The sequence below is a fragment of the Anolis carolinensis genome, chromosome 2, assembly GCF_035594765.1.
Source record: "Anolis carolinensis isolate JA03-04 chromosome 2, rAnoCar3.1.pri, whole genome shotgun sequence".
Taxonomy (NCBI): Eukaryota; Metazoa; Chordata; class Lepidosauria; order Squamata; family Dactyloidae; genus Anolis; species Anolis carolinensis.
The window spans coordinates 292,092,045-292,118,473 of NC_085842.1; the positions used below are offsets into that span (position 1 = coordinate 292,092,045).

Consider the following 26,429-nt stretch of genomic DNA (forward strand, 5'->3'; position numbering starts at 1 on the left):
CCAGGATGTCTACCGGAGCCGCGCCGGCTGGACAGCCGCTCAGCTACACCATCAGCAAGGACGAAGTGGACCGCATCCGTGACAGACTCAACGCGCAGGATGGAGAAATAAAAGGGTTGAGGGAGCGCGGAGTTCGCCTCCCGGCCATGGCGTTGCCTACCAAGTTTTCTGGAGAAGCTGCTAAGGTTCATGTTTTCCGCCGCCAATGTCAAGCTTATCTAGAGGCCCGTGATGCCGAGTTTCCCCAAGAAGACATCAAGGTGGCGTGGGTCTACAGTCTTCTAGACGGACCAGCGGCTAGCTGGGCGACGGCCCTGTTTGATCAAGCCTCCCCCCACCTAAGTTCAGCACAACGCTTCTTGGATCACCTTAAGGAGACCTGGGGAATCGAGGACAATTTGGAGGCAGCCGGTCACAAACTCCGGCGCCTCCTTCAAGGAGACAGACCCATGTCTCAGTACATAGCCGAGTTCCGCGTGCTGGCCCACAACACCGGCTGGAACGATGTAGCCCTCAGAGGACAATTTCGGGAGGGTCTCAACATTGAAATGCTGGAAGAAATCTCCAAGGTGGATCCTCCCCAGACCCTCGAGGCACTCATTGATCAATGTTTACGGGCTGAAGTCATGATTGCCAACAGGAAACAATGGGTTCGAGGCCAGGGCGGTAGAGCCGGGGCAAAACCCCCCGCTCCCGCCAGTGTTCAGCCACGTCCGGTGTGGAGACCCCCGCCGCCAACCCCATACCCCAGAGGAGGCGAGGAGGTGCCGATGCAGTTGGGCAATGTGCGTCCCAGACTAGATGCCGCCGAGAAGGCCCGTCGTCAACGCTTGAACCTCTGCTGGTACTGCGGGAACGGGGGCCACTTCGCCAGAGAGTGCCCAGCCAAAGGGAAGCCTGCCGCCCGTCTTGCGGCGGCGTCCTCCACGGAGTCGAAGGCGTCTGAGCCGACTGGCACACAGCCGGCGGGGGAAGCCAACGACCGGGTGTAGAGAGGCTCGCCAACCCGGTCAAAAAATCCATCCAAGAGCCGCCAACCGGGGTCCTGTTCCTTCTCGTGGTCACATTATGGTCAGCAAAAAGGGGACCCGTCATGATCCACGCCATGATAGACTCTGGAGCTACCAACAATTTCATCGATAGAGAGTATGCCGACTCTCTGGGATTACAATATCATGATTTCAAGAATGCCCGTGTGGTGCAAGCCATAGACGGCCGTCCCCTCAAGACGGGCCCCGTAAGCCAGTGGTCGGAACCCACCAGGATGTGGATAAGGGAACATATGGAAGAGATTTCCTTCTTTGTTACCGAGGTTCCCCATTTCCCTGTGATTTTGGGAATTCCATGGCTGACACTCCACGACCCTAACATCTCCTGGTCCAACAGAGAACTGCAGTTTGCTTCACCGTACTGCCAAAACCATTGCCTCGTAGCCAAGGTATGCCATGCCACAGACTCCGAGCCCATCATCACCTTGCCAAAGAAGTACTCCGAGTATTGGGATGTATTCAATGAGAAAGAAGCCGAAAAATTACCCCCACATAGACCTTATGACTGTGCCATTGACTTGGTGGAGGGGGCCCCGATCCCGCGAGGGCATCTCTACTCCCTGACTGAACCAGAGCAAGAAGCTCTCAGGGAATTCTTAGAGACAAACCTTCGCAAGGGGTTCATCAGACCCTCTCAATCCCCAGCCGCCTCCCCAGTGATGTTTGTGAAGAAGAAGTCAGGGGAATTACGCTTGGTGGTGGACTACAGAGCATTGAACAATATCACCAAGCGGAACAGCTATCCCCTGCCCTTAATCTCGGATCTACTGGACCGACTTCGAGGAGCCAAGGTCTACACCAAGCTGGATCTTCGGGGGGCTTATAATCTAGTTCGCATCAGAGAAGGGGACGAGTGGAAGACCGCCTTCCAGACTAAATTCGGATTATTCGAGTCCCGAGTTATGAATTTCGGTTTATGCGGAGCTCCCGCAACGTTCCAGCATTTTGTCAACGATATTTTTCAGGACTATCTAGACAGATTCTTGATAATCTACCTGGACGATTTTTTGGTGTTTTCCAGATCACAATCAGAACATGAGAACCACGTCAAAATGGTGTTGCAACGACTGCGGGATCATGGACTTTATGCCAAGCTAGAAAAATGCGCTTTTGATCTACAAGAGGTAGATTTCCTTGGCTACCGCATCTCGCCTCTAGGGCTTTCCATGGATCCAGCCAAAGTTTCAGCAGTATTGGAATGGCGGGCGCCAACTAACAAGAAAGAGGTGCAGCGTTTCTTGGGGTTCGCGAACTACTACCGCAAGTTCATTCCAGATTTTGCCCGCTGGTCCGACCCCATCACTAGCTGCATCCGTGGAAAGCAGCCTTTCCGCTGGACTGATCAAGCAGAGAAAGGGTTCCAGCAACTGAAGAAACTATTCGCCTCCCAGCCAATTCTACAGCACCCAAATCCTGGAACCCCTTTTGTGGTGCAAGCGGACGCCTCTGATGTGGCAATTGGGGCTGTACTCTTACAACCGGTGGGAGATCACCTCCACCCCTGTGCCTTTTATTCTCGTCAACTAACCACACCAGAGAGGAATTACACCATTTGGGAAAAAGAACTACTGGCCATAAAGGCAGCCTTTGAAACTTGGAGACATTGGCTAGAAGGGGCCAAATTCCCCATTGAAGTCCACACTGATCATCGTAATCTAGAACATCTAAGAACTGCCCGCAAACTAAATCAGAGGCAGCAACGTTGGGCTTTATTCTTTGAACGTTTCAACTTCCAGATCCATTATGTGACCCCAGCTCAAACCAAGCAAGCAGACGCCCTGTCACGTAAACCGGAATACGCTGCAGGACGCAAGGAGACCTTTGAATCCCAACTGCTACAACCTGAGAACTTTGCCACGCTCACAGTGGGGAACACCAAATCCAGTCCCATTGGTTCAACTTCCCCTACTCCAGGACCCATCTGTGCTCAAGAAATCAGGGCTAGTCAGCAAGCAGATGCCTGGGCGCAGGACCAACTTCGCCAAGGTCTGCATTTTCCCTTTTCGCTTAAAGATGGGCTGCTCTGCTATAGAAATCATGTTTATATCCCACCCGGACCGGGCAGGGAAAAAGCGCTTCGTCTGTGTCATGACTGCAAACCAGCAGGACACTTCGGACTATTTAAAACCATGCATTTGATCCTAAGAGATTTTTGGTGGCCCAAGATCCGCAAGGATGTGGAAAAATATGTCAACACCTGCCCAGTATGCCAGCGCTCCAAGATACGAAGGGAGAAGCCCTCAGGGCTTTTGCACCCCCTTCCTACCCCATCTCGCCCATGGGAAATAATTTCCGCGGATTTCATCACTGACCTACCACCTTCCTGTGGATTCACCACGATCTTAGTGGTGGTGGACCTATTCACCAAGTTAGCCCATTTCATTCCCTGCGAAGGCCTCCCCACGGCCAAAGAAACTGCGGATCTATTTCTTCAGCATGTTTTCAGACTACATGGATTGCCCAAGAGTTTAGTCACAGACCGTGGATCTCAATTCACCTCTCGTTTTTGGAAGGCACTACAAAAACTACTGGGCATAGACTCTCGCTTATCTTCAGCTCATCATCCCCAAACAGATGGGCAAACGGAGCGCACCAATTCCACTTTGGAGCAGTATCTTCGCTGTTATGTAAACTACCAACAGGACAATTGGGCTTCTCTGTTACCACTGTCTGAGTTTGCCTACAATAATGGAGTTCAAGCTTCTACAAAAGAAACGCCGTTCTTTGCAAACTACGGTTTCCATCCACGTTTCTTTCCCCCTGTCATTGAAACTTCAGAAGTTCCCGCAGCAGAGGATTGGCTGCAGGAACTCACAGCGGTGCAACAACTTTTGCTCCAGCAACTGGACCAAGCCAAGGAGGACTATAAACGCCACGCTGACAAACACCGCCAGCCGGGCCCCGAAATCAAGGTAGGAGATCGGGTTTTTCTGTCCACTCGCTTTCTGCCCTCCCACCGCCCATGCCGGAAGTTAGATGCCCGCTTCATTGGCCCCTATCCAGTGGTGGCGCAATTAAACCCCGTGACTTTCAAACTCCAACTTCCGCGTTCAATGCGCATTCACCCAGTGTTTCACCGTTCCCTGCTCCTTCCGGCGGATGGTGTGCGTCCTGATACAGACCAACCGGCCCCCCCTCCTGTTTTGATGAATGGGGAGGAGGAGTTCGAGGTTGAGGACATTTTGGATTCTCGCTTTCATCGCCGCCGCCTACAATATCTCATTGACTGGGTGGGTTTTGGGCCTGAGGAACGCTCTTGGGAAGACGCCTCCACAGTCCATGCTCCTGATCTAACCCGTCGCTTCCATCTGACCTATCCCACCAAACCGCGACCTCGCGCCTCGGGGAGAGGACCCCAGTTTGGGAGGGGCCCTGAGGAGGGGGATAGTGTGATGAACCATGGGCCTTGTAGTCCTGCTCAGGACATTGTAATCCCTGATGAAGATGAAAACTTGGGTTTTTTACCTTCCCAGTCTGAACTGGATTCCTCTCAGCCAGATCCTTCCCAGGCAGATCTGGAAACCTTGCACCTGCAAGAAAGTTGTGCCCCAGAAGTATGTCAAACAACCCCGGAGCCTACTTCTCCCGTGTTCTTGCGCCGGGAGTTTTGTAAACAACAGAGAAGTTTGGATTCAGCTTCGCGCAGGAGTGCGAGGATAGCAGCTAAGAATGTTGCCAATTAACATTGGTTCTCGTGAGAATCTTTAAGGAGTTTAACATCTGGTCTCAGAGTTTAGCTTTCGTTTCTGATTCCCAGAGAACCGCTTTGGTGAGAAAGTTGGACTCTATATAGGTGTTTTGCCCGCGTAGCAACTTCGCGGAGTCAATTCGTCAGCCTACGGAGCGAGTTGTGTCTGGACAGCGCGCTCCGATTCAAGCCTCGCTTCAGCTCAAGCCTTGCCTTGCTATCCAGCCTTCGCCTTGCTTCCCAGCCTTGTTTACCTACGGACTTTGCCTTGTTTCCCAGGACTAATCCTTGCCTTGTTTCACGGATTTTACCAAGTTATTCCACGGACCTTGTTCTTGTTCTTAGTTACCTTGTTCCACGTTCAAGCCTTGTTTCAAGTATCAAGTTATTTCCTAGCCACGCTCAAGTTTTATGGACTAAGGACCTTGTCATCTCCCCTCACTTTGCTTGGCAAAGTGAGTGTTTCGGTTATTGGATTACAACTTTGGACCTTAATATTTCTTATTGGACATTGCTTTTTTGGACTAATTCTGACCTTTCCTGAAGGGTCTAATTCTGGACTATTTTCTATACTTGTTTTATTAACTTTATATATTCCTTCAATAAAGATATTAGTTAGATTCTGGCCTCTGTGTATGGTTATTGGTGCCTCTGCCGCCTGGGTCGTGACATAGCCAGATTTTGTTTATTTTCATGGCGCCCTCCTTTCTGTTGAAATTGGTGTTTTGGCCTACAACTCCCAGAAATCCCAGCCAGTTTACCAGCTGTTAGGATTTCTAGGAGTTGAAGCCCAAAACATCTGGGGACCCACAGGTTGAGAACCACTGCTGGAGATAGTTTATAGGTTGCGTTTCTTCATAAGCTTCCCTATGCTGTCAGTGGTTCTCTTGATATATGGTAAGAACACTTTTCCTCTGGGTACATCTTTGTCTTTACTCTCGTGGCTTGTTCTTAGCCTAGTGTTTAAAGCCCAGTTTATTTCATGGAGGAAACCATGAAAATGAACAAAATATAGCTACCAATATTAAAAAAAAATCTAAAATCTGGACCGTAAATAAAGAACAACATTCCAAAAATGGGAATTCCTGACAGGAAACAATCTGGGCCAACAAAAGATTACCCCAGGCAGGAAGCAGCAAGGCTTTGAATTTGCAAAGCTATTCAATGCTAATCAAGGTGGCCAATGGCAACCTTCACACTTGCCTCAAACAACAAGAGTTCTTTCTCCCAACCTGGACTTTCCACAGATATACAAACTTCATTTGCTTAGTTTCCAACAGACGTCACAACCTCTGAGGATGCCTGCCATAGATGTGGGCAAAACATCAGGAGAGAATGCTTCTGGAACATGGCCATACAGCACAGAAAACTCACAGCATGTCACGACCCGGCTGCAGGGCACCAATAACCATACACAGAGGCCAGAATCTATCTAATATCTTTATTGAAGGAGTATATAAAGTTAATAAAAACAAGTGTAGAAAATAGTCCAGAATTAGACCTTTCAGGAAAGGTCAAAATTAGTCCAAAGAAACAATGTCCAATATGAAATATTAAGGTCCAAAGTTGTAATCCAATAACCGAAACACTCACTTTGCCAGGCAAAGTGAGGGGAGATGACAAGGTCCTTTAGTCCAAGAACTTGAACGAGGCTAGGAAATAACTTGACTCTCGGAAAAACAAGGCTTGAATACAAGACAGCAAGGAACGAGGAACAAGAACAAGATCCGTGGTGTTTACTTGGCAAAATCCGGGAAACAAGGCAAGGCTGGGTCTTGGAAAGCAAGGCAAAATCCGTGGAAGAACAAGGCTGGAAAACGAAGGCTTGAATCAGGAAACAAGGCTTGGAAGCGGAGTAGCTGTCCACACACACTACTCCAGTTGCTGACGAATTGACTCCGCAAGATCCCTCCGGGAGCAAGGAACCTAAATAGGCCTTGTTTTCCCCACCAGAGAACACTTCTCTGGGGAACCAGAAACGAAAGTCAATCTCTGTGTCCAGATGTATGACTCCCTAAAATTTCTCATGGGAACAGGCTTAATCATCTGAATGCTTTGCTGCTATTCTCAAACTCCTGCGATTAGCCTGTTGCACTCCTTTCTGCTGGAGAATGTAATTACGGCGCGAAAAAGGGGGAGAACTCGACTCCGGGCTTGTTTGGGAGATTTCTGGAAGACAAACCTCCTGCAGGTGCAAAGGCTCAATTTCTGGCTGAAATGGTTCCCTTTCTGGCTGAAATGGAGGAAAACCCAAGTTCTCCTCTTCGTCAGTCACAACAGCACTAGGAATGGGACTACAATGCCCATGAGTCATCACACTATCCCCCTCCTCAAGCCCCCTCTCAAACTGGGACTCTCTCCCTGAGGCGCGAGGCCGCGGCTTGGCGGGATAGGTCTGATGGAAGCGGCGGGTTAGATCAGGAGCATGAACCGTGGAAGCGTCTTCCCAAGAGCGCTCTTCGGGGCCAAAACCCACCCAGTCAATGAGATATTGTAGGCGGCGGCGGTGAAAGCGAGAATCCAAAATGTCCTGAACCTCGAACTCTTCTTCTCCGTCCACCAAAACAGGGGCGGGGGCCGGCCGGTCTGCATCAGGGCGCACACCATCCGCCGGAAGGAGCAGGGAGCGATGGAACACTGGATGAATGCGCATAGAGCGCGGAAGTTGGAGTTTGAAAGTCACGGGGTTAAGTTGCGCCACCACTGGATAGGGACCAATGAAACGGGCATCTAGCTTCCGGCAGGGACGGTGGGAGGGCAAAAAGCGAGTGGACAGAAGAACCCGGTCTCCTACCTTGATTTCGGGGCCCGGCTGGCGATGCTTGTCAGCGTGGCGTTTATAGTCCTCCTTGGCTTGGTCCAGTTGCTGGAGCAAAAGTTGTTGCACTGCTGTGAGTTCCTGCAGCCAGTCCTCTGCTGCGGGAACTTCTGAGGTTTCAATGACAGGAGGAAAGAAACGTGGATGGAAGCCATAGTTTGCAAAGAACGGGGTTTCCTTAATTGAAGCCTGGACCCCATTATTGTAGGCAAACTCCGACAGTGGTAACAGGGAAGCCCAATTGTCCTGTTGGTAGTTTACATAACAGCGAAGGTACTGTTCCAAAGTGGCATTGGTGCGCTCAGTTTGCCCATCTGTTTGAGGATGATGAGCCGAAGATAAACGAGAGTCTATGCCCAATAGTTTTTGTAGTGCCTTCCAGAAGTGAGAGGTGAATTGGGACCCACGGTCAGTGACCAAACTCTTGGGCAATCCATGCAATCTGAAAACATGTTGGAGAAATAGATCTGCAGTCTCTTTGGCCGTGGGAAGGCCTTCACAGGGAATAAAATGGGCTAACTTGGTGAAAAGGTCCACCACCACTAGGATCGTGGTGAATCCACAGGAAGGTGGTAGATCAGTTATAAAATCCGCAGAGATTATTTCCCATGGGCGAGATGGGGTAGGAAGGGGATGCAGAAGCCCTGAGGGCTTTTCCCTTCTTGTCTTGGAGCGCTGGCATACTGGGCAGGTGTTGACATATTTTTCTACATCCTTGCGGATCTTGGGCCACCAGAAATCTCTTAGGATCAAATGCATAGTTTTGAATAGCCCGAAATGCCCTGCTGGCTTGCAGTCATGACACAAACGAAGTGCCTTTTCCCTGCCCGGTCCTGGGGGGATGTAAACATGATTTCTATAGCAAAGCAGCCCATCCTTAAGCGAAAAGGGGAAATGTAGTCCTTGGCGAAGTTGATCCTGCGCCCAGGCATCTGCTTGCTGACTAGCCCTGATTTCTTGAGCACAAAGGGGCCCTGGAGTAGAGGGAGTTGATTCAATGGGAGTGGATTTGGTGTTCCCCACTGTGAGCGTGGCAAAGTTCCCGGGTTGTAGCAGCTGGGATTCAACGGTCTCCTTGCGTCCTGCAGCGTATTCCGGTTTCCGTGACAGAGCATCTGCTTGCTTGGTCTGGGCTGGGGTTACATAATGAATTTGGAAGTTAAAACGTTCAAAGAATAAAGCCCAGCGTTGTTGTCTCTGATTTAGCTTGCGGGCAGTTCTTAGATGCTCTAGATTCCGATGATCAGTATGGACTTCAATGGGAAATTTGGCCCCTTCTAACCAATGTCTCCAAGTTTCAAAGGCTGCCTTTATGGCCAATAGTTCCTTTTCCCAAATGGTGTAGTTTCTCTCTGGTGCGGTCAATTGACGGGAATAGAAGGCACAAGGATGAAGATGATCTCCCACCGGTTGTAGGAGTACAGCCCCAATTGCCACATCGGAGGCGTCCGCCTGCACAACAAAAGGGGTTTCAGGATCTGGGTGCTGAAGGATTGGTTGGGACGTGAATAATTTCTTTAGTTGCTGGAACCCTTTCTCTGCTTGATCTGTCCAGCGGAAGGGCTGTTTCCCACGGATGCAGCTGGTGATTGGGTCAGACCAGCGGGCAAAATCTGGAATGAACTTGCGGTAATAGTTCGCGAACCCCAAGAATCGTTGCACCTCTTTTTTGTTGGTTGGCGCCCGCCATTCCAATACTGCTGAAACCTTTGCCGGATCCATGGAGAGCCCTAGTGGCGAGACGCGGTAGCCCAGGAAATCTACCTCTTGTAGATCAAAAGCACATTTTTCCAGCTTGGCATAAAGTCCATGATCCCGCAATCGTTGTAACACCATTCTGACGTGGTTCTCATGTTCTGATTGTGATCTAGAAAACACCAAAAAATCGTCCAGGTAGATGATCAAGAACCGATCTAGATAATCCTGAAAGATGTCATTGACAAAATGCTGGAACGTTGCGGGAGCTCCACATAATCCATAATTCATAACTCGGGACTCGAATAATCCGAATTTAGTCTGGAAGGCGGTCTTCCACTCGTCCCCTTCTCTGATGCGAACTAGATTATACGCTCCCCGAAGATCCAGCTTGGTGTAGACCTTGGCTCCTCGAAGTCGGTCTAGTAGGTCCGAGATTAAGGGCAGGGGATAGCTGTTCCGCTTAGTGATATTGTTCAATGCTCTATAGTCCACCACCAAGCGTAATTCCCCCGACTTCTTTTTCACAAACATCACTGGGGAAGCGGCTGGGGATTGAGAGGGTCTGATGAATCCCTTGCGAAGGTTTGACTCTATGAACTCCCTGAGAGCTTCTTGCTCCGGTTCAGTCAGGGAGTAGAGATGTCCTCGCGGAATCGGGGCCCCCTCCACCAAGTCAATGGCACAGTCATAAGGTCTATGTGGGGGTAATCTCTCGGCCTCTTTTTCATTGAATACATCCCAATATTCTGAGTACTTCTTGGGCAAGGTGATAATGGGTTCAGTGTCTGTGGCATGGCAGATCTTGGCTACAAGGCAATGGTTTTGGCAATATTTTGAAGCAAACTGCAGTTCTCTGTTGGACCAGGAGATGCTTGGGTCGTGAAGTGTCAGCCATGGAATTCCCAAAATCACAGGGAAATGGGGAACCTCGGTAACAAAGAAGGAAATCTCTTCCATATGTTCCCTTATCCACATTCTGGTGGGTTCCGACCACTGGCTTACGGGACCCGTCTTGAGGGGGCGGCCATCGATGGCTTGCACCACACGGGCATTCTTGAAGTCATGGTATTGTAATCCCAGAGAGTCGGCATACTCTCTATCAATGAAATTGTTTGTGGCTCCTGAGTCTATCATGGCATGGACCATGACTGGCCCCTTTTTTGCTGACCACAAGGTGACCACTAGAAGAAATAGGACCCCGGTTGGCGGCTCTTGAGTGGGTTTTTTGACCGGGTTGGCGAGCCTCTCTACGCCTGGTCGCTGGCTTCCCCCGCCGGCTGTGCGCCAGCCGCCTCAGACGTCTTCGTCTCCGTGGAGGACGCCACCGCTAGACGGGCGGGGGGCTTCCCTTTGGCTGGGCACTCTCTGGCGAAGTGGCCCCCGTTTCCGCAGTACCAACAGAGATTTAGGCGTTGGCGGCGGGCCTTCTCGGCGGCATCTAACCTGGGACGCACATTACCCAACTGCATCGGCACCTCCTCGCTCCCCCTGGGGTATGGGGCTGGTGGTGGGGGTCTCCATACTGGACGCGGCTGGACGCTGGTGGGAGCGGGAGATTTCACCCCAGCTCTACCGCTCTGGCCTCGGACCCATTGTTTTCTGTTGGCAAGCATGACTTCAGCTCGTAAACATTGATCAATGAGTGCTTCAAGAGAGTGAGGGGGATCCACTTTGGAAATTTCTTCCAACATCTCGATGTTGAGACCCTCCCGAAATTGTCCTCTGAGAGCTATATCATTCCATCCGGTGCTGTGGGCCAGCACTCGGAACTCGGCTATGTACTGGGACAAGGGTCTGTCCCCCTGAGAGAGGCGCCGGAGTTTATGGCCGGCTGCCTCCAAATTGTCTTCGATCCCCCAAGTCGCCTTAATGTGATCCAAGAAGTGTTGCGCTGATCTTAGGTGTGGGGAAACTTGGTCGAACAGTGCCGTCGCCCAGTTGGCCGCTGGCCCGTCTAAAAGGCTGTAGATCCACGCCACTTTGATGTCTTCTTGGGGAAACTCGGCATTGCGGGCCTCTAGATAAGCTTGGCATTGGCGACGGAAAACATGAACCTTAGAAGCTTCTCCAGAAAACTTGGTTGGCAATGCCAGGGCCGGGAGTCGGATTCCGCGTTCCTTCAATCCCTTTATTTCTCCCTCCTGCGCATTGAGCTTATCACGGATGCGGTCCACTTCCTCCTTGTCGATGGTGTAGCTGAGCGGCTGGCCTCCCGGTCCGGCTCCGGTAGACATTCTGGCCTAGGTTAATTGGTGCTTAGGGTGGCGGAGTCAAACTGTCACGACCCGGCTGCAGGGCACCAATAACCATACACAGAGGCCAGAATCTATCTAATATCTTTATTGAAGGAGTATATAAAGTTAATAAAAACAAGTGTAGAAAATAGTCCAGAATTAGACCTTTCAGGAAAGGTCAAAATTAGTCCAAAGAAACAATGTCCAATATGAAATATTAAGGTCCAAAGTTGTAATCCAATAACCGAAACACTCACTTTGCCAGGCAAAGTGAGGGGAGATGACAAGGTCCTTTAGTCCAAGAACTTGAACGAGGCTAGGAAATAACTTGACTCTCGGAAAAACAAGGCTTGAATACAAGACAGCAAGGAACGAGGAACAAGAACAAGATCCGTGGTGTTTACTTGGCAAAATCCGGGAAACAAGGCAAGGCTGGGTCTTGGAAAGCAAGGCAAAATCCGTGGAAGAACAAGGCTGGAAAACGAAGGCTTGAATCAGGAAACAAGGCTTGGAAGTGGAGTAGCTGTCCACACACACTACTCCAGTTGCTGACGAATTGACTCCGCAAGATCCCTCCGGGAGCAAGGAACCTAAATAGGCCTTGTTTTCCCCACCAGAGAACACTTCTCTGGGGAACCAGAAACGAAAGTCAATCTCTGTGTCCAGATGTATGACTCCCTAAAATTTCTCATGGGAACAGGCTTAATCATCTGAATGCTTTGCTGCTATTCTCAAACTCCTGCGATTAGCCTGTTGCACTCCTTTCTGCTGGAGAATGTAATTACGGCGCGAAAAAGGGGGAGAACTCGACTCCGGGCTTGTTTGGGAGATTTCTGGAAGACAAACCTCCTGCAGGTGCAAAGGCTCAATTTCTGGCTGAAATGGTTCCCTTTCTGGCTGAAATGGAGGAAAACCCAAGTTCTCCTCTTCGTCAGTCACAACAGCACTAGGAATGGGACTACAATGCCCATGAGTCATCACACAGCAAACCAGTGATTCCGGCCATGAAAGCCTTCGACAATGCAATATAAATTAAGGAAAAATCAAAATAAAATGGAAGAGGGATAAGTGAGGACATGAATTAGCATATAAAAAAATCAAATACACCTATCACTGGTAAAATATGCAACAATCTGATGCCGTTATTATTGTTTTTTTCACATCTGTCCTTGACAGGAATTTTTACACAAATATACTTACACAGTTCATCTTGAGAAAATATCAGAAAAGTGTTTTCTTCATTTAGATTTCTGCTGAAGTCTATGCATAATTCACTCATTTTCTGCTTTATTGCCAAGATTTCCTTAATATTAAAGTACAGAGAAATTTCTGAGTATCACATATTAAATAAAGGTATCATATGTTAGCAACTTGAAGGCATGAACACACATATGTATTACATATTTCACTGTTATGTCCTTCATAACATCACTTTTAAAATTAAAACATATGGAGGAAACAATAGAATGAAGGAAGTAATTAAGCTACAAACTATTCATTTCTATCCTGTCTAAACCTAAGGCACTGAGAATAAAATGGCAAATAAATGGTCCCAAGAGAAAATTACCACATACTTTGAACTTCAGGTGCACAGAGACTTTCAAGTAGCTTTTTAAAAGAGTTATGGAAAATTTTAAATAAGAAAACAAATACATAGCAATAGCTCTACAGCCATATAAATAAAAAGCAAGTTTTGGAGTGTCATTTGACTACAAAATCATAAAGTGTGATATATTTTGATAATTGTACTTTTTATATATGACTGTATTAAGCTTCCAGTATATGCACACCAACCTGGGAATTAGTACCATTGAAAACAGAAGGATTTGCGTCTGACTAAACATATTCAGAACTGCAACATAAATTTGTTACGGCTGTCAAAACCTAAACTGAAAACGCACGATGTGCATTTATAAAAAATGTACTGTTATCATTTTCCTCCTTTTTAAAATGCCACCATTATGCCACACTTACATTTTGTACTTCGATAGGAAGGTGGAGCCCATTCCTCTCTCCCATTTTTATTGACTTCTCTAAGTATCTTCTGGCTTCAGGCTGTAATGCCTCAAGGTCACATGTTTGCTGAAATAAAAATACATACATAGAAAAATGTAACCATTGTGAGGTAAAGGTAAAGGTTTCCCCTGACGTTAAGTCCAGTCATGTCTGACTCTGGGGGTTGGTGCTCATCTCCATTTCTAAGCCGAAGAGCTGGCGTTGTCCATAGACACCTCCAAGGTCATGTGGCCGGCATGACTGCATGGAGCGCCGTTACCTTCCTGCCGGAGCAGTACCTATTGATCTACTCACATTGGCATATTTTCAAACTGCTAGGTTGGCAGGAGCTGGAGCTAACAGCGGCCGCTCATGCCGCAAGAATTAGTTTCTTTTCTTATGCTTCTCTGCTATGGAATGACTTTTACAGTTTCACATATTCTGCTAGATCATTTTCCAAAGAAAACATTGATTTTTTGTTTCAACATGGAAGTTTTTTTTTCATTATGGGGTGCATATCCCCAAGTAGAATAAATGCTTTGTCTTAGGCTTTCATGGCCGGAATGACTGTGTTACTACGGCCATGTTCCAGTGGCATTTTCTCCTGATGTTTCACCTGTACCTGTGGCAAGCTTCTTCAAAGGGCTGAAGGCGAAACATCAGCAGAAAATGCCACTGGAACATGGCCATACAGCCCGAAAAAAACTCACAGCAACCCAGAATAAATGTTTGTTCCTTCCTGAAGTTTTCATAAAACCTAATCGTGGTGGAATCAAATTGTAATACAATCGAAAGCTGGTTTTCAAAAATGTTTATACTGCACAGAAAGCTTTTATGTTGCACATTTATATATAGACATATTCAGCAGTTCTCTGCACAACAGAATAAAACAGGTTAGTATATAATCAGCCCTCCATATTTGCTGGTTGGACTTCTGAGGATTTGATTATACATGGATTTGATTAAAATATTCCCTTTAAGAATCTCTAGGTCTTCTAGTATGACTCTATAGAGGAATGGTTCCTAACCTGTGGGCCACAAGATCTAAAATAAGGTCCACAAGACATGCAAGGAAAATCAGCCCTAGATTATTAAATACGGTTTTCTGTGGGCGAACAGATGATGGCTACTGGATGGCATATATTCTGTATCAGAAACTAGAGCTGATGTGGTCTATCCAATGCAATTTTCTGAATCAGCACCCCAGATAACCAAACTGAATCTAAAATTGACCAAAAACTGATTCATAATCTTTTTGGTACTAATGTTGGAGAGTGGTCCCTGGTCAAAAAAAGGTTGGGAACCACTGCTATAGAGTCATCCTGAAGGACCTAGAGATTCATAGAGAGATGTTCTCTCTAGTTGAAAAATAGTGGGGTTTTATTTGGTTTTTCCACTTCCATGGGAGTTCTCTGCCTTTAACCCTAGCAAATATGGAGGGCAGGTGATAGTAGTAGTAGTAATCATCATCATCATCTAACCTGCTTAACACCACCTAATAGATTTGTGCCAAGAATTAAGTATTAATGGCAACTAATGCATATTACAGTTAAAAAAACAAGTTATTTAATCAATTAAGTCACTGTTTATTAATATGATCACAATAACTTATTTTCCTCTGCTTCACAAACATGCACAGAAGTGATGGAAAGTGAGAACAAAAATTCCACTAATGTAAGACTAATAGGAAAATTGTTTTACTAAGAAAAAACTTAAATGAGTCCCAACAGATACTAATCTACACTAATCAGTTTCAGCAGAGTATACATTAAGGGCACATAATAAAGATTTATATTACGATTGGGCCATCACGTTTACTTCAAAATGCAGGCATTTCTGAAGAACACTGTTGTACACAAATTAAGTGACCATCTATGTACATTTGCTTGGAAGAGGATGTTGATAAAGTGGTGATGAGAAATAACCTCCAGCACTTTTGATCAAGATGTTAAAAGGACTGATAAGAAGAGAGATGGTTTAATTTTCAAAACACCTTAGAAATATTTGCCTCCTATTATGCTTGCAAACAAAATATTATGTTTCCTTTTCTAGATCTCTCAATATATAGGGCTAGAAACAACAACATATTGAAACTATAAGCATCTTTGTTTGAACAGTACATTTTGCAGCAGGAAAGGAATAGAGATACTAAGAGTAGGTTGGATGGTGTCCAAGACTAACACATAAACCACAAGAATTCCTTGGAGGCTGCAAAGGTATGGCTTGTCGGGAGAAATTTGCTATTCCTCTCCAACTACAGATTGGTTGGCTCCATTAATACAACATTGAACACTCACTTGAAACAACTGACCTGGGTTCATACAATGCTCCCAATCCCTTAACTAAGTTGAATGGGCTGATCTCAACCATGTACATAATTTTCCTCTAAAATTCTCTCTTGATTTTCCTGCCAGGTTTAATCATGAGGCCCAAATGTATGATATCACCAAGTGGCCTATTTTTCAGACTGATAACATGAATGAGCTGAAGGCCTTAATTCACACAGTGACTATGTGTAGGAAATAAGACATAACAGACTGAACTACACAAAAAGGTTTTACAGTCTAAAGCAAGATGTTAAAGAACTCAACACATTTTATTTGGCAAATGTTATTAAGACAGGGTTTGCCCTTGCCTGCCTCTAAGGCTGAGAGAGTGTGACCTGCCCTAGGGTGCAGTAGGTTTCCATGGATAGGTGTCTAAGTCTTAAACCACTACACCTTGCTGGCTCACTTCCCCCATAGAGATTCTGAAAAGCCTTTTCAGAAGAGTGAGGTTCGTTCGGAATGGAGATGGCCCTGTGATAATCAAGCAGATGCCTCTTTTGAAATCAGAATGTTATTCAACAAAGAGAGGATGAAACATTTAGCTCCACAAGCCAAACACGGTGCTTCCTTTTGCTCATCAACAACAAGAATCAAGCTGCAGGAAGAAAGCACCTCTAGGCCACCCAGCAGCTCCTTTTGAAAATCATCAGTCTGAGACAACAACATCCTGACTGTGCATTGTTTCTTCAAATAAAGAAAAATGATTCAATGAACCATGAGGAGATGTGTCACAAATGGGATTCAGCTGTCAACAAGACTACAAAAAGGCAGCATGATGGTTACCCTTCTGACTTAAAAAAAAACCCCATCCCTCAACATCAAAATATGCAGTACATTTAAGACATTTTAAGACAAAGTAATTCAAAGAAAATGTGTTGTTGTGGAGAATATTAGGTAGAATATGTTGCAGCCCAGGCCTGGAAACCCCTAGACTTACAGCACCACCCAAGAGTCCAGAATATAAGCAAGCAGTTTATTGTAGAATATGTCAAAATATAAGAAAAATGCAGGAATAGGGGAAGAAAAGGTATATCCAAAAAGGTTTAGCATTCAGCAATAATCCAATAGGAATCCCAATGTCACAAACAGATTCAAAGGTAATACAGTCCAGGGATAGCCAAACATCACAAGAATTGCTGAAGTCCACAAGCAAAAGGTATCCTTAGTATAACTTGATCATGAATATAAAACAGCAACAAAGAAACTTTTAAGATACTTGAATCCCCAAACCAAAAGGCTTGATTTGGAACATGAACCAGGAACTCAGGCCTAGCTTCTTACTCTATACACTACGTTGCCTGAACTAACTTGAAAGTACAGACCTTGCCAATTAAAAGCCATGAAAGCATTCCGCTTCCCTTGAAATATCTCCCATGCAACTGCTCCGTCCTGCGATGCCTGTTGTCTGCTCTGATCTGTAAACGCAGGTCTGTGTTGATTTATGTATCTTCAGGTGCTTTTTCCTGGGAGCCTTCTGTATCACTTAATTCCCCACTCGCCTCCTCCTTATCTAACGTCTCCGACTGTTCTGCCTGACCTTAGAGGCCTGCACTTTCACTTTCCCAGTCAACTTTCTCACTGACAGAAGCATCACTCCCTTGACTGAAGTCTTCATCACTTCGTGCCACAGGCAATCCCACAATCCTCTCTAAAACATCAGTGAACCTATCAATCTCCGGCTGATCTGCAACAGAATATTCACTGAAACTGCCACAAGGAATTAGAAGTTCTAGGTTCATTTAATGAAAAACAAAAACGTAGAACATTACTATAGTTTACTAGCATCACAAAATCTGATGCAGCAAATGTAATGGACCTACGAAGCCACATGCTCAATGACACACATACAAGGCAACATTAGACAGAAGCAGAACCTGAAATTGTATGTCTAAAAACAAAAGTGTTTTTACCACTGTATTTATAAACAATTATTAAGTGAACCAGTAAACAAATATTATATAAACATTTATGCAAATGTTCTACATACAAAAAAAAGTCTTCCTACCATAACCTCAATAAGCATTCTTAGTCTGCTTATATAGGTGGCATGCAAATCTTACGACAACACAAATACAGTAGAGTCCCACTTATCCAACATTCGCTTATCCAATGTTCTGGATTATCCAACGCACTTTTGTAGTCAATGTTTTCAATATATCATAATATTTTGGTGCTAAATTCGTAAATACAGTAATTACTACATAGCATTACTGCTCATTGAACTACTTTTTCTGTCAAATTTGTTGTATAACATGATGTTTCGGTGCTTAATTTGTAAAATCATAACCTAATTTGATGTTTAATAGACTTTTCCTTGATCCCTCCTTATTATCCAACATATTCACTTATCCAACGTTCTGCCGGCCCGTTTATGTTGGATAAGTGAGACTCTACTGTACTAGCAAAGAGGTGGATGGGAAAGACTGTACTTCCCTACCACATATGGACTACAGTCCTATACACATTATTTTGGAAGCCTAGTCGATATCTGAATTGGAATGAATAAGATGGTACTTTCCATTGTTCAATCATATCTGTATTCATATTTAACATCCAAAGCAATGAACAAATAAAGAAAATGCCAGTTGCATTTCTCTTACATGCCAATAAGTTCCAATCTGAATGTCTCTCAATGAGTTGAGTTGAAGTTACCTCAATAACATGGCTGATATTATCCAAAAAGCATATAACTGCAAAAACTCAAAGCTAAATCAGTATTTTTTTGTGTTTCAAAAAGTGACAGGGAAGTGAGGTGATTTGAACATTTAATCTATATTCCAGAATATCTGGAGATGAGCCAAGCATATAGTATGAAAGCTGTCTATGTGGCTTCAATCATGGCACCATAAAGATAATTTGAGGAAGCAAACACTTAGTAAAGATGTGTACTAGTTATTTATCCCAGCAGCAAAAAAAGGAAGACGTATTAAACTCCTGTACTATATAACCATTGTTTCTAAACACCAATATTAGCGACTTTTCAGCCATCAACCTTCATTTTTCTAGGGGGGAAGGAAGCAATTTTTCCCCAACTGTACCCACAAGGCGGTTTTAGGGTTCTAGTAAGAACTACTGATGAGTTGGGAGCATTTGGATGGGCATCTCTGTCTATATTAAGCTGGAAGGCTTATTTCAGTCTGGAGGGCCTGAAGACTTGTGGGGAATAATTGGCCAATTTTGGTAGTGGATGGCATGGGGGCAAAGATGGCAGGTAGGATGGGCCTCCAAGATGTCAGAGGCAACCCTTAATTTTTTGTACTCCTGCCTTAAAATGTGGCTCCTTCAGAAGTCCTTTGCACAGTATAAGTTACAGTTCTTGGGTGGGGTTTTGCCTTAACCTGTTTTTATTCTACAGTTCATGTCATTTTGCATGACTACCCAATGTGTTCATTTTTTACTGATTGTTTTCTGGCATGAAGTTTTGATGTTAATCAACCATATTTTATAAGTATTGTGATAGAAATAAAAACCTAATTAACTGGTTCAGCTGTAATCTTTCTATTTCCATGCTTGCTGAAGTTGTGGAGACAGCAGATCATTCTTTATCCTACTCGACATTGTAAAGTCCTGTATATATCTCATAATCCCTTTTCCAGCTTGCCAATCAAAGTGAAGAGCCACGACTCCTTTGCAACTTTTAAAATGTGTCTTCCCATAGCAACCTTTCCGAGTTATGAGACATTCCTCCCATCACTTTTGCAGGCACCTTTGGTGGGAATACTAAAAAAGGTCTTCCCAATGGCTGATACTAGGCTCTGGAGATCACTTCCTAGTGAGGCTAGGTTGGAAAGTGATTTTTATTTTAATTCGAAAGAACATTTGGGAATTAACTGTTTGGCAAGAGACGTGCTTTCCTGGGATAAGTGTACTATTTTATAAACTTGCAGGATTAACTTTTATGAATTTAATTATTCACAGATTTGATTTATATGTTCTCTCAAGGGATCTCTAGGTCCTCTAGGTCAATGGTTCCCAACCTTTGGGCCTCCAGGTGTTTTGGACTTCAATTCCCAGGAATCCCAGCCAGCTTACCAGCTGTTAGAAAATGTGGGAGCTGAGTTCAAAACACCTGGAGGCCTGAAGGTTGGGAACCACTGCTCTAGGTTGATTGTATGGACAGAATCTAGTAGAGGTTGACTACAGAGTTACTCTGGAAGACCTAGAGATTCCTAGAGAAGTATTATCTAAGGTTAAAAAAGTGTGCGGTTTTGGGGTTTGTCCCCCCCCCCACTTCCACAAGTGTCCTGTATTCCTAAACCCAATGAAAGTGAAAAATCTCCTGTACTTTTTATCCTTTACAATGAGAGGTTTTATTCTTTTAAAACTGAGATGTTTTAATTATATGGACTATTTAATGTCATTTTAAATCTAGTTTTAGTATGTTTTAAATGTGTGTGTGTGTGGGGGGGGTGCATTTGTTGCTTTTTTTACTTGCACCAGGTTTTTTTGGGGGGGGGGGGATGTAGAAAATAAATCAAGACAAAACAGGTTAAAAACTAACATTGAAAAACCCTCAATCTATAAACCTGTTTCCAAAGCCTGACAACTCTTCATGATCTATCAAATGCCTACTAAATTATTGTTTGTTCTATTTACCTGTAAATGGACAACCCTCTGGAACACATCCCCTCTCATGCTCATCTCATCATCAAAATGAGAAAGTCTTTTATCAGCTTCTGTGCTTGCCGCCCTCACATCCTTATCAGGCGAGACATGCTGTGGAAAGTCCAACAAACTTCTTTCCACTATTAGGGGGAAAACAAACAAAGAAAATACATTGGACAATAGCCCAAAGCCCAATATCTTAACATTTTGTAAACAAATTCAATTCTGAAAAACATAACTGAATTGCATAAGCCTATGACAATTGTGAAAATTATTGAATCTTTTGAAGGCAACTAAGGCAGGTAAATAATGCAGTTATCTTTCTCAGAACCAGGAAATGTAATTGACAGTGCCAAAAGAAGCTGGTGCCATTTTATAAAGCAGGCTCTTAGTCTGATAAAAATACATATTTGTTTTGTCCCCTGAGCTAACTTTCAGGTGCCCAATTCTCAGTGAGAACAGAATTGGAAACTTACAACAAGAATGCATAACAATAAACAAAAATAATTTAATTGTATGAAAGCTCAGTACTCAGGAAGATAAATAAATTATTATTATTATTATTAATATTATTATTATTATTATCATCACCATAACTCTTCCCAGAGTCTGACTAATAAACAAATACTTTAAAGGAATGAATGGCAGCTCAGAACTTAACAGGCAATGTTGTTTAATTTTATATTAGTGATATTACAATAAACTTTTGAAAAACAGTAAACAATTCAATGATTACTGCAATCCCTGGTTCTCTATTTCTTGGGGGTTGGAATGTATTTTGAGTGTTTCCATATTTGTTGAAAGGTTTTATTTAGAACTAGAGAAAATTCTGTCTCTGTAGCCTGAAGCAGATCTGTTGATATGCCATCTGTTCCTGCTGATTTATTTCTCCCAAGAACTCCGAGGTAAGATTCCATGTCTCTATCTAAAATTGGAGGTTGATGTTAAAATGATTCTTCCTTAAATAAATCTGTCACTCTTTCATCTCTTTAATATAATTTTTCTGGAGATTGTTTCCATTATCTTTTTATTTGTACTTGGTCATGCAATGTGTTTTTGTAAAGTATCCCCTCTGATTTCTTTGATCTCTCATATCTTACTGATGAGGTATCTTGTTCTTTGTCACCTTATAAATTTGCTTCTCATCTGTTCTTTTCAGCTTGAAGAGTTTAATCTGTCACCCACTGAGGCTTCTCTTACTTTTTGCATACCTCTCTGATCACATCTTTTTGTAAATAGTGACTTTTTGCATACCTCTCTGATCACACCTTCAGTTCAGAGTTTATCTGTGATTCAGTTGTTTAATACTGAAAATCTATCTTTATATTACCTTTAAATTCTTCATAAAATATCTTAGCATGATGATTAGTTTATCATTCTTCTTTGGCTTTATTTCTTTTTTTATGAGCACTTAATGGTCTGTGTCACAATCTGCCCCTGTTCTTGTTTTTGCAGAGAGAATGAAGCTTATCCATCTTCTGCTTCTAATGATATAGTCTATTTGATTTCTACATTGATCATCAGGGTTTCTTTTATTGTGTCAGAAGTGAATTGAGAATACCGCAAGTCGCTTCTGGTGTAAGAGAATCGGCCATCTACAGAGACATTGCCCAGGGGACGCCTGGATGTATTACCATCCTGTGGGAGGCTTCTCTCATGTCCCTGCATGGAAAACTGGGGCTGACAAATGGGAACTCACCCCATCTCGCGGATTCAGGTCAGCAGTTCAGCCAGCACAAGGGTTTAACCCATTGAGCCACCATGGCTCCTGATCATCAGGTGATGTCTATATATACAGTTGCTACTTGAAGAATGTGTGTGAAATATGTTGACTGTTGGCCATGCAGAATTCAATCAGTCACTCTCCTACTTCATTTCTTGATCCTAGGACAATAGTTTCTACAATTTTTGATTTCGCTCTGTTTTCTGCTTTGGCGTTCTAACTATCTATGAGTAACAAGTTCTGTTTTGGTGTGTGATCAATTTCCTCCTGGACTCTAGCATATAATTTTTCAATTTCTTTTTCTTCTGTCTCTGTAAGTTAAAGCATACATTTGCAATATATTTATATTGATGGACTTTCTCAGAAGTTTTATTATAGTTATTCCATTAGACTTTGCATTATATCACTTCACTGCTTTTGCTATGTTTTACTATTAACGCTAACCCATTTCTTCTTAGATTTTAATTTCCTGAGTAAAACACGGTAATTATCTTACTCAAAATCTTCCATACCTGTCCAGTTTTGCTAATTTATCCCAAGTATTACAATGTTTATAAGTCACATTTCTTGTTTTACTATGTCTAGCTTCCCCAATTCATGTTCTCACATTCCCTGTCCCTATAATATATGTTGTGCAACCTCAAAATTTTCCTTTTACCACTGAGTACATCAGCAGCTGAATATCCTTTTGGCTCTGCAGCTATGTAATTATTCACAGCAGCAACAACAACAACAATAACAAATTTATTAAACCGCCTTTCCTAACAGCTCGAGGCAGGGTACAAGCGAGTCAAAACATATGGACATAAAATACATACAATAAAATACATAGACCACAAAATCAACATATTGTGGCAACAGAATTCAAAAAACTATTTCCAATATGCAAAAAAGAGGGAATTTCTTTAGGAAAACAAGCTGCACATTAAAGCAGAAACACTGTACTTTTTATGATCCACAGGAGCCCCTCATTTTCCATATACATACATAACCCTACCAATTACCCCTGACCCACACAAACTGAAATCAATACACTCATGCAGTTAAATATTAATCCAATTTTATGCAACAAATAACAATTAACACTTATATATCTAGTAGATGACTTAATATTTCTGTTCCACAAATTTCTTTTATTCTGATTTACAATTTAATTCTTCCCTTCTGTTGCAACCTAGAGTGACATCAAAATGCCATACATACCTGAATACTCTACTTCTATATCTGCTAGAGCCTGTACAGTGTTTTCATATGTGATCTTATCCATATCAAGCATCCCAACACAGTTGTAGACTTGCTTTGTTTTTCTGATGAGTTCCTCAGTTCTTGTTCTAATTTGTTCTGGTTGCAAATCCCATTTCAGAAAGTTTCGGTCTGCTGCGCTACAGGAAGCAGCTTTGATAAATGTAGTGATCTCTGTTCCCAGCGTCATTCTGAGAAAAATGTTTGGGCCAACAGCTCTGCAATTAAAAATAACAAAAAAGCAAAAAAAATTGCAAAAAACAAAACAAACCCAGTAACACCCAACCTGAGCACAATAAACAACACAGAAAAAAGCCCAAATATGAGAACGGAAATGACGTTTACTCTGCATTACCGGTGTGGATGAAATATTAATGGTAGATAAAAGATGATAGACTTTTATATGTCTCAAAAATTGATAAGGAACAGGATATAAGATAAAGGGAATACAAGATCAGGAAATTGTCCTGAAAGAAAAACAATTTAAAGTCAGGGTGGTTCTACTAAAAGGGAAATAACTGCACTGGGTAAAAGTTACAATAGCTAAAAGTAGACATGATGCAGTGAGGGAGGAAGCCCTCGAATAAGAAGCTATTTCTTTCTTTTAGGCTATAGCTCTCTCTTGCTCTCTGCAATTTGTTTTTCTTTCTTTTCCTTTTCCCAATGTGGTCCTATTGCCAAAATTTTCTTTTTGTAGCAGACATAGTTCTCACATGCTTCTACGTTTCCCTTTAAGTAACAAGGGGTAAATAAACACTGACATCCCCATAAGACCATCTCTGATTTCAAACTGAATGCTTCAGAGAACTCTGCAAATGGGTGACAGTGTACAGAATTGCACTCTTCCTATGTCCAGTATTTTTGAAAATCCAGAAAAGGGAAAATGGGAGTGAAATTTTATCTCAAGACCTAAGAATAAACCACTAAATGATAAGAAGAGTACAAATAATGCAGGAAAAAATCAAAACAAATAAATAGTTTGTCTCTTTTGACAGAGCAGTCATCCGACAATACAAGAAGTGACAGTAACTTTGACAGCATGCAAAACAATAAGCAAATAAATCCAAACGTTATTTTGTGCAACATAATGGAGCTGTAATGCAACAAGACAGAAATCAAAATAACAGCAAAAGAAACTAAGAATAACAAAGCAACATTCATGCCTAGTGCATCCATGGAAATTCCACTGATGCTTATGCATTGAAGGCAGTCACCATAAATATATTACACTATGTAACAAAATTGGAAAACATGTCTGTTCCTGGTTTGAAAGGGTTATTTCCTGTTTAATTGTGCATTATTTACTTTGAAAGCAATTGTCATACTCCAGAAACTTCATTTTTGTGGCTGTCACAAATGTTGAATTGGTTGTCGAAGGCTTTCATGACTGGGATCACAGGGTTGTTGTATGTTTTCCGGGCTGTATGGCCATGTTCTAGAAGTATTTTCTCCTGACGTTTCACCCACATCTATGGCAGGCATTCTCAGGTTACCTCACAACCTCTGAGGATGCCTGCCATAGATGTGGGCGAAACGTCAGGAGAGAATACTTCTAGAACATGGCCATACAGCCCGGAAAATATACAACAACCCTGTTGAATTGGTTGAGACTCATATGAGATATTAACTGAAAAACTATAGCAAAATCTGCTGCAAGATGACTCGCAAAAACAAAGTTTTTGCAGTTTAATAACTGCTTTCCATATTTTTATGATAGAACCAATTAGGAAATGACATTTATAACCAGGAACAAAAATTGTGTTACATAGTGTTATAGATTCTATCTCATATTCCCTTCCCAAAAAAGGGAGTAGCAACTGATCCTTGCAGCCACAAATAACAGAATTCTCCTTAGGACAAGAAATAATAATGATGATGATATAATAATATCTAAGTCAATAATATCCAAGACAGTCAGGAGTACTTACTGCCAGCTTCGGCTGATACGTCAGCTGTGCCCCTTCCTATAATTTGAAGACCTGAAGATGGTACTGTAGTGCATGTGCTGGCAACCTCAAGGTTGGATTTCTGCAATGTGCTTTGCAATGCGCTCTGTAAAAAAGTCCGGAAACTCCTATTACTTCAAAACGCAGCAGCCAGATTGGTCACAGGAACATCTAGGAGTAAGCATAATATGCCCATTCTAAAGTCACTCAACTGGTTGCCAAACAGTTTTCAGGCAAAGTACAAAGTGTTGGTTTTGATCTTTAAAGCCCTACATGGTTTGAGTCCAGGTTACCTACAGGATTGCCTTCTCCTGTGCAATCTACCCTAAACACTTACGTCCCCTGGGGGCTGCTACTCCAGCCTGCCAGAACCCAACTGGCAACCGTCACCTAGAGAACCTTTTTATTTGCCGCCCCATGACTGTGGAATGAACTGCTGGAAGAGATCCAACTGCTAGATCGACTTTTGGAATTTAAGACACTATTGATGACCCATCTCTTCCAGCAGGTCTACCCGTTCAAATTTAAGTTGTGAATTTTAATCTGCATTTTATAAGTGGATTTTAACTTGTACTTTGTACAAGAGCCCTCAATGGTGCAGCGAATTAAACCGCTGAGCTACTGAACTTGCTGACTGAAAGGTCAGAGGTTCGAATCCAAGGAACAGGGTGAGCTCCCACTGTTACCCCAGCTTCTGCCAACCTAGCAGTTCGAAAAAATGTAAAATGTGAGAAGATCAATAAGTACCACTCCAGCGGGAAAGTAACAGTGGCCACATATCTTTAGAGGTGTCTACGGACAACATCGGCTCTTCAGCTTAGAAATGGAGATGAGCACCAATCCCCCAAGTCGGACACAACTAGACTTACTGTCAGGGGAAAACCTTTACCTTTACTATCTCTTGTTTTAATGATGTTATACCCCGCCTTAAGACGCAGGGAGAGGTGAGTAATACATTCATTATTATTAAAAATAATAATCATCATCATAATTGTTCTTCTTTCTATCCTGTTTTCCTCTCTTAAAATAAAGTCAAAGTGGGATATAAATAAATATAATGGCTAATAAATAAGTGCATAAATAAATTACATGATGCCAAACAAT

At 43.3% G+C, this 26,429-nt stretch overlaps 1 protein-coding gene across 3 annotated transcripts in view; it reads right to left on the reverse strand.

Moving 5' to 3' along the window:
• The window catches only part of nln (neurolysin), a 45,472-nt gene that overhangs the window by 13,554 nt on the left and 5,489 nt on the right, over window positions 1-26,429 (reverse strand). For 2 of the 3 annotated variants that reach the window (XM_062972376.1, XM_008102887.3), the window contains exons 2-6: window positions 25,308-25,431; window positions 23,341-23,597; window positions 20,406-20,554; window positions 13,462-13,569; window positions 12,688-12,790 (exon numbers count right to left, since the gene is read on the reverse strand). In XM_062972376.1, coding sequence (XP_062828446.1) covers window positions 12,688-12,790; window positions 13,462-13,569; window positions 20,406-20,554; window positions 23,341-23,569 — 589 coding nt within the window. In that variant the 5' untranslated portion in view covers window positions 23,570-23,597; window positions 25,308-25,431. Of the gene's footprint in view, window positions 1-12,687; window positions 12,791-13,461; window positions 13,570-20,405; window positions 20,555-23,340; window positions 23,598-25,307; window positions 25,497-26,429 lie in introns of all 3 variants that reach the window. The other variant, XM_008102886.3, reaches the window with a different exon arrangement.